We start from the raw sequence: 9,021 nt of genomic DNA on the forward strand, positions 1-9,021 counted from the left end.
AGTTGAGGGAAAGTGACATTTTTCCTTCCGAGTGTGGCACACACCCTCTGTTTACTGAGGTCCTCATCCCGTGTTTCTCAGCAGCATTTTGTAGTGTTTGGCGCGGAAGTTGTGCACTTCTTTTATTTATTCCGAGGTGTTTGATGAGTTTTGATGTTACTGTAAATGGTATTTCTTCAAAAGTTCATTTCCCCCCCCTATGTGTCTGTCGCTGCTATCGTTTGTAGTTTTACTGTCTCAAATTAAAAAGGCATCTTTCTAGTTGTTTTGCATCAGTAATGTCACATAAAGAAGTCTGAAACTGTGCATTTAGCAGAACTATATCGGTAGAAGCCTAATGATCCATAACTATTCTGTCTGAATCTGGCATTATTGAATCTAGTCATGTCTACATTCGCTGGTGCTTCCCTCTGGTTTCCTGCCATCCCAGGTAATTGCTTATTAGCTGTGTCTGCTTTCTCTAAGCAGTTTGTTGGTGATGGGAATAGTTTTTTATACAAAACATTTTTCTAAATTTTTTTATTGAATTGAGAGAGAAAAAAATGAGAGAAAGAGAAAAGAAACATTGATGTGAGAAAGACACATTGATCAGTTGCCTCCCATATGCGCCCAGACCAGGGATCAAACGTGCAACCTAGGTGTGTACCCTGGCTGGGAATCCAACCCCAACCTCTGGTGCATGGGATGATGCTCCAACCTACTGAGCCACACTGGCCAGGACTACAATACTTTCGTTGTTGTTAATCCTCCTCCATTGATTTTTAGAGAGAGTGGGAAGGACAGAGAGAAACATTGCTTTGAGAGACATCGTTGGTTGTCAGGTACCCTGACTAAAGCCAGGGATCGAGCCTGTGAGCAAGGTTCGTGCCCTTGACCCGAATCAAACCTGGGACCCTTCTGTCCGAGGGCCAACGCTCTATCCACTGAGCCAAACTGGCTAGGGCTACAATACAGTTTTTAAGCCATAGTCAGGCTCTTCCTTGATTCAAAGTAAAGAAAATGTATCACAAATATTTAAAATAAAGTATGGAAAATAATTCAAAAATTTCACAGCTATTTATGTGAATTGTTTCAAATGTTTTAAATTAATTTTTTTCTCCCTGTATGGTTAATTCAACTCATATTAGCTTCCTCGTGTCGTCTCTCGGTCATCCCCACAGAGGCTCCACTGGGGATTTCACAGATGTACAGCGAGATTTGATTTTCACAGCTTTATTGTGCTGGTTCTGCTAGACCTAACAGGCTGTGTTTGGGTGTGAATCCTACTTGGGCAGAAGCCGTTGGTAACTGGTGGCACTGTGTGTGTGACGTGTCCTTCCCTCCTCCCCAGGTCACAGAGCTGCTGGATGTCTCCATGGAGCTGGGCTGCTTCCTGGCCGGAGCGCTCATCTCTTCCCAAGGCCACATGGTCACCGAGGAGATTGTGTCTTACATCGAGCCGATTCGCGACTTCCTAGCGATCATTTTCTTTGCCTCCATAGGTAACTTTCTGCTTTACATCGGAATGTTTGAATTGTGTTTGTTAAACACTTGCAGATTACCTCTGTAATCTCTTTACATACTTTTATTTGTAGACTAGACAGTGGAAACAGTTCCTATAAAAATTAGAGTCTAAGGAGAAATCTTATTTAAAAAGAGGGAAAGTTTGAACTATGGCAGGGGTCCTCAAACTTTTTAAACAGGGGGCCAGTTCACTGTCCCTCAGATCGTTGGAGGGCCCGACTATAGTTTAAAAAAAAAACTATGAACAAATTCCTATGCACACTGCACATATCTTATTTTGAAGTAAAAAAACAAAACAGGAACAAATACAATATTTGTATTTGCATGTGGCCCGCGGGCCATAGTTTGAGGACCCGTGAACTAAGGGATGTTAATTTGCTGGTTGGTTGCCATGCCCGTCAATGCTAAGATGCACGTGTAGGAAGGAGTGTAAAGGCTCAGACGTCCTCAGGGAAGACGACTCTCATTTTGACTCCATAGGAAGGGCCCTCCCTGGTGCTCAGCAGGTTAGCAGCTTAACATCAGTGCATCAAAATGGGAAGCTTGGGAGGAAATATTAATTTTTATACAAAAAAAAGTAAATTGGCAGGGCGCGTGCTGCTCTTGAGATTTCCCTGTGTCGGGGTATCTTAGTGGCCAGCCCTGGAGAGGGCCGGCGGTACAGCCTCTGTGTTGCAGCATTTCCGCTTGGCACCTCCTTGTTCTCGCCCTCTTACGGCCTGGAAAGTCCACACACTCTCCACTGGTCAACAGGTTCTGTGTGATCCCAGCAAGACTTTCAGAACATGGAAAAGCAGATTCTAAAATTAAAATGGAAATGTGAAAGGCCCTGAAGAGCCAAGACAGTTCTCAAAGGAAATGCAAGGGGAGGGTCATACTTGAAAGAGTTGAAATAAGCCCAGCCAGTGGGCTCGGGTTGAGCATCGACCTATGGACCAGGAGTTCACAGTTTGGTTCCTGGTCAGGGCACATGCCTGGGTTGCGGGCTCGATCCCCTGTGTGGGGTGTGCTGGAGGCAGCCAGTCAATGATTCTCTCTCATCATTGATGTTTCTATCTCTCTTACCCTCTCCCTTCCTCTCTGAAATCAATCCTCCTATATAATAAAAGAGAAACATGTAAATTGACTGTCCCTCTGCTATGCTCACCAGCCAATCAGGAGTGAGTATGCAAATTAACCTGACAAAGATGGCAGGTTAATTTGCATACACAGGCACTGGGCGAAGAGCAGAGCAGGAGAGCCGGCGGCTTGGGGGGACGTGGCTTCCTCGGTTGCTCCCCCAAGCCGCCGGGCGGAGAGCAGTGCGGGAGAGCCAGCGGAGAGTGGAGCGGCTTGGGGAACTTGGCTTCCAAGCCACCAGACAGAGAGCAGAGAGGGAGAGCTGGTGGCTTGGAGGACTTGGCAGAGTGGGAGGCCATGGGACAGAGACAGAGCAGGAAGGGAAAACCAAGAGCGCAGGGAGCACCAGGAATGTTGGGAATCGTAGTTCTGGTGGCAGATGGATCTCCTAGACCAGTGGTTCTCAACTTTCCTAATGCCGTGGTCCCTTAATACAGTTCCTCATGTTGTGGTGACCCCCAATTTCATTGTTACAAATTGAACATAATTAAAGCATAGTGATTAATCACAAAAACAATATGTAATTATATATGTGTTTTCCGATGGTCTTAGGCGACCCCTGTGAAAGGGTCGTTCAACCCCCAAAGGGGTTGCGACCCACAGGTTGAGAACCGCTGTCCTAGACACTACAGCAAAGTGAGCCTGGAGCAAGTTATTATTGCGGTGGGGGATGGGGGAAAGCAAAGGTGAGAGACATAAGTAAAATCAGAGTGTCTAGGAAAAATTAAAGGGAAGATATCCTAAAACTTCCAGGAAATCTCCACCAATGAAGCAAAGAAAAAAAATGCCTCTATTATTCTGTGAGCAACAAACCAAACTGGGTTGGGGGTCTCAGACAATTCACTCATATGATTACAAAGACAGACAGAAACTCCCGGATTGGAGAGGGCTCCCCTGAGGGCTCCCAGATTGGAGAGGGTGCAGGTCGGGCTGAGGGATCCCCACACCCCCCTCAGACCGAATGTCGTGCACTGGCCTCTAGTATAAATATATTTTTAAAAAAGAAAAAGAAATAAAGAGGTGAAATAAGAGCATTCACGAGCAGTGTTAGTAATCGGATGTGTCCCTGAGAAAAGCCCGCTCGACGGATGTTTGCCCCGTCCTCTCTGCCCCTTCTCTCCTCATCCTCTCTGCCCCCTCGTGTGTGTCTGTCTGTCTCCCCTTCTCCCCTCATTTTCTCTCCTTGGCCCTCTCTTCTGCCTCTTCCTTGCCCTTCACTCCACTGCTGGAAACACTTCCTCAACATGCTAAGTAAGCTGCCGATTCTGATTCCTTGAACTTCCATTCTTGGTTGATGATTCACTTCTTTTCTGCCAGTTCTTTTTCAGACAAGGCCTAATAAAATTGATTAAATTGTAACCCTATTCTCACCACTATCCAGTCCTGCGTTCCATTCCTAAGACCCCCCCCCTCCCCGCCCCCCGCCCCAGGTCACCCTGACTAGTTGTTCCACCCTGTGTCCTGCCTGCTCGGCTTCCTGGAATGCTCGCTTATTAAAAAACTAAAACTTCACAAACATGTTATTTAAAACAGACATATTTGCTCTAATATTTCTCAAATTGGGATTCTTGATTTATTAAGAGCCATGCTTTGTAACAATAACCACGGTACATATTTTTGCTTTGGTTATTCACACTCAATATATCAAAAGGAATTCAGGTTAATTTCCCTGCCAACTGAGAAACACATGTACAATCAGGTTTTTATTCTCTGACTGCTCAGGGACATAATTTTTTTGTTCCAGGGTTCTAAGCAACACGTTAATAGCATCTGTTTAAGAAGACACCTTTGCTTTTCTGCATACGTAGCCCTCGATGACATGTAAATAAATGGTGGGGTCCTGTTCTTAGCAAACATTCATCGACCTCCTGCCCCAGCCAGGCCCTGTCAGAACCACAAAGATGACCTGCACCAGCTGCACCATCCAGCGCCCATGAGCCACATTCGGTTCTGGGTGATAGGAGTGGTCCTGGGGTCACTGCCACCAGCAAGTGGGAGTGAGGGGTTCAGGCTGAGCTCCTGAGGAGAGGCCTCCTTAGAACATCTCAACGAAGGGCAGTCTTAGGCCCAGAGTGAAGGGGGGCTTTTCGTGCTCAAGTGGGAGAGCGCTGGTCATGTGGTTCTTGGAGGTGCCCTGAGGCAGTTGTCACATGTCAGTGCTACCTAGCACCTTGCAGCCCTGGATCCTTGCTCACTTTCCTATCTGTGGGCCTGGTGTGTGTACGCAGTGACCGTGAGGACAATTGTTTATAAACACGGGTACCTGCTTTACCTGTCATGCTGTGTTCACTCACTGCCCAAATCCACAACTACAGATGAGGAAGCTGAGGCAGAGAGAGGTTAAGAGGCATGCCAGCATCTACAGTTGGTTAGTGGTAGGCCCAGGATTTTAGCCCAGAGCCTGTACTGTTTACCCGTTGTGCTAGTCCAGGTATACGTTTGGTGTTTGTTGCAAGAATGAGTGGCTTTAAGGAGAAAAACTGTAACATAGCTTGCTTGCCCTCCTGTCACAGTTATATGTGGCAAAGACATTGTAACATGGACTTCATCTCACTCCGCTTTGTTAATGTCACTAAGTACTGGCTCCAGTCAGTTTGGTGTCAGCGTTGCTCTCCGCATAAACAAACAGCACAACAGGATGGTGCTTACAAGAATTCTTCCCGCTATTGAAACACGTCTGAGGAGCTTGAGAGTTAATAGGTTTATCAGTGAGAAGCAGGTGTGAATTTGTTCGGAGATGGGCTGTGTGATCCTGAAAGAATTTCCGTGCCCGTCCTCTTCCTCACAGGCCTCCACGTGTTTCCCACTTTCGTGGTGTACGAGCTCACCATCCTGATGGTCCTCACGTTGGCGGTGGTGATCATGAAGGTACCGAGCCTCTCAGTCATTCGTGATGGGAAACATCCGGTTATCTTGGGGTTTACATGTCACACTCGCACTTACTTCCTCCTGGGCCTGAGTGCCTGCCCACAGCGATGCCGAGTCTGTGAGCCCCCGGCAGGGCCACTTACCTGGAACACCCAGTCTGTGATGCCCCTCCTCCCCCTCCTGCCACCCCACCGCCTGGGGAAGGTCTGGGTTAGGATACAGGTGGTTTGGATGTGTTTTCCTTGGTTTGACTCAGAATTGAGTATGTTTGAATCTGGGAGTTAGAAAGCTGGAATGAGAGAAATAGCTCTCTGGGTCCTCCAGTGAAGTCAAGAGAATTATTTCACCACTCTCCTTGTCTGTCCTCCAAGAGCACAAATCATTGCGTTCCCTGTATTAACTTTTAATGTCCTGACCTGCTCTGTAGCTATCTGGCTTTGTGGATTATAGAAATTGACTTAAAATATTTCCACTGGAAGGAGCCGATGATGGTCTAGCTGCCCTACTAGCTCCAGGCTGCTCACCCCTCTGGAGATTGCTTACATGAGAGAAATACATTCTCTCTTATTAAAAAAAATAAAATTTCCATTTAATGCTGTACAATATTTAATGCTGTTCATTTAGTTCGGGGCGGGGGGCGGGGGTAGGTTTTGTTTTCTGCAAAGGAACCTAAACCCTGGATTTGGCCTTGGTGTTCTGTGTGGTTTTATATCAGACATTTTGTGTTTATTTGGTGCCTTCAGCATAGAAGTGCCTCTCTGTATGTCCCCTCTGTGTGTTATTCGAGGGCTGCCCCGGCATTTGTGTCCTCTCTGTCCTGGGTGCTTGGCCACCGGGGCTCTGACTAAGCAGTAACATGGGCACTCTCGCAGTTTGTTCTGGCAGCACTGGTCTTGTCTCTCCTCCTGCCGAAAACCAGCCAGTACATCAAGTGGATCGTGGCCGCGGGGCTGGCCCAGGTCAGCGAGTTCTCTTTTGTCCTGGGGAGCAGAGCGCGCAGAGCTGGCATCATTTCTCGGGAGGTGAGTCTCAACCCACTCCCTGCAAGTGTTCTGGTCGGGCAGGTGCTTCGTCACTGTCCCGTTAGACACTCCTCTTGCTGATGTGTGAGCATCGTGTGCGCATGAGTGTGTGTCCACCTTCCATTTGCACTTACATTTTTCCTCTGCATTTTTGCCCATTTCTACTTTTTTAAACTTTATTATTTGCCCTTTTTTAACTGGCTGTGAACTAGAATTTGATAAGTATCATCTGATGATCCATGATTGTCACTAAATTTGATAAGAAGGAGGTTTTTTTCTGTGATGGGTGGTGGGGTGTGGCTCTAAAGTGAAAAAAGGACTCCCAACCCCATGGGTAAATATGCCGCACTCTGTGCTTCCTGGTGTTAAAAGTGTAATGTTTAAAACCTGAATATGCTTCCAGGACCAGATAACTGAGTTGAGTATTAGCCCTGAGTGAGCTAAGGGCAAATGGATGCTGTAACTATGGAAAGTATTTGATAACAACAAACAGAGCATTACTGTTTTAGTGAAAACAAGATGGACATCAAAGGGTTTTGTTGTTGTTGAATGTATAAAATGTTGGGTAATAGTATAGGAATTTGAACTCCCTGCTTGTGAACTGCTAGTTCACTAAGAAATCACATGTGTGCCGGTCTGGAAAACTGCGTACTATGTAGACTGTGGAAATCAGCTGTTTTTGTGTTTCCCAGGGTAGAAACAGTTAACTTCAGGATGTTTTTAAGTCATAGATTTCCAGACACACAAGTTCCTAATAGTAACTTCTATTTAAAATCATTTTTGACTCTATAGCCCTCTTCTGCGATCTGAGTGTCACTCTTTGCCCCTTGTGATGTCTAACTCAGCACAGTTGAACTTCTGGGCCTGAAGGGGTTTGCCCTGCTCTCATTCCCCTCCATAGGGCAGGGGCCACAGCGAGAGGGCCTCCTGACTGCCCCGCCTTATAGCGTCCCTCCCTAAGTTGTGATGGTGTCAGTAAAGTCCACCCAGCCACGTGACACTGAATATTTGGATCTGCACACCTGCTCCCTCATACATGTGGACTGAATGAATATAAAAGCTCTAATTGGTACATGTGAAATGCTGGTATTGGCATTCAAAATTACGTAGTTGTCTCCTTGTGTCCATAAGTGTGAGGAAAGCAAGTCCTACTATTAAAGAGCACTTAAAACCATTGCGGAAGAATGGAGTTTGTGCATGAGCTCCATCTAAGACCTGCCCTGAGGCTGTGTCCTCACTCCAAGTGACCCCCAAGGGGTCAGTCTGACTGCCTAGTGAGCCCAAGGGGTGACTCCGATTGCACAGACTCCAGTGAGTGCACCAGTGATGCATTGATCTGACAAGTTTCCACTGATGGTCTAACCTCAGTCCACCTCACATCCAAATGTTGAGGTACCTGTGTCTGTATGGGCGTGTACCTGAGAGTATATCTGTGGTTTGAGGTGGACATAGTAATCCTGAGGGAGACACACCCAGACTTACCTGTTACAGGTGCACCTCTTAATCCCGAGATGACGCTCAGTTTTACCTGTTGCAGGTGTACCTCCTGATCCTGAGTGTGACCACGCTCAGTCTCTTACTGGCCCCAGTGCTGTGGAGAGCCGCAATTACGAAGTGCGTGCCACGGCCAGACCGGCGGTCAAGTCTCTGAGGCACCAAGATGATAAACAACTTTGCAAAGCAAAACCTGTGTGCAGGGAAGCATGACATTTCAGACAGATCTGAACTGCACTTTGGGGAACAAAATACGCTATTAAGGAGGGGGGTGTCTTATTTGCCCAGCTTTACAATCTATTACTGCCATATTTTAGAATCTTCCAGAGTAATTTATTGCGTTCAATTGATCATGCACAATATAAACATTACGCTGCATTTTATAAGTCGCCTTGACTATTTTGCCTGGATGTGCCTTTTTTTCGGAAATTAATGTTAACTTTCTATTGTTATTTTATCAATTCATGATATCTTGGTAAAAAAAATTTAGAAAGCTTTTTTATTTATTGTACAACTTTGGTGTTGTAATCTGTTGGTCAGTATTTGTTATTAAAACATTTCTGTGATGTGAAATTTTAATTCTGGCAATGAGTTTGAAAAGTTACTTTTAATCCTTAAAGCCTATGTTTTTTAAAATGAGATAAATATCTTACAAATGTCTATTTGTTTTTTATTATAACAATTTTAAATAAAACAATTTCATGTCAGTTTTTATTAGGTTATATAATTCTTTTAAAATACTTGGTTTTGGCATTCTTTAATAAAGATCCTTTATGATCAAAATATAACTAATTGAAACTTATTGAAAATTATTTTAATAAGATTTTTGTGTTTTATTAATCTTTATCAATTTGTTGTTGCTGTGATTTGTATATTACCACACTATTCTCCAAGAGACCAAATTAATGTAGTGCTACTTGTACAGCCTAAGTTTTAACTTTCAGTTTTAAAAGTGTATTTTGGTGATTATGTGCCCCATTTTAGAAAACCACACAGATGACTATCTGATCCTTTT

The 9,021-nt window shown here is 45.1% G+C and overlaps 1 protein-coding gene across 6 annotated transcripts in view; it reads left to right on the forward strand.

Annotated features, from left to right (window-relative positions):
* TMCO3 (transmembrane and coiled-coil domains 3) overlaps positions 1-8,789 on the forward strand; it is a 36,737-nt gene extending 27,948 nt beyond the window's left edge. For 3 of the 6 annotated variants that reach the window (XM_014467424.2, XM_023743489.1, XM_023743492.1), the window contains exons 10-13: positions 1,331-1,481; positions 5,411-5,490; positions 6,363-6,512; positions 8,050-8,789. In XM_014467424.2, coding sequence (XP_014322910.1) covers positions 1,331-1,481; positions 5,411-5,490; positions 6,363-6,512; positions 8,050-8,163 — 495 coding nt within the window. In that variant the 3' untranslated portion in view covers positions 8,164-8,789. The remainder of the gene's footprint in view (positions 1-1,330; positions 1,482-5,410; positions 5,491-6,362; positions 6,513-8,049) is intronic. The other 3 variants (XM_023743490.1, XM_023743491.1, XM_023743493.1) reach the window with 2 other exon arrangements.
* Positions 8,790-9,021: the final 232 nt, after the last annotated feature.

This window comes from Myotis lucifugus, unplaced genomic scaffold (genome assembly GCF_000147115.1).
Source record: "Myotis lucifugus unplaced genomic scaffold, Myoluc2.0 scaffold_395, whole genome shotgun sequence".
Lineage (NCBI taxonomy): Eukaryota > Metazoa > Chordata > Mammalia > Chiroptera > Vespertilionidae > Myotis > Myotis lucifugus.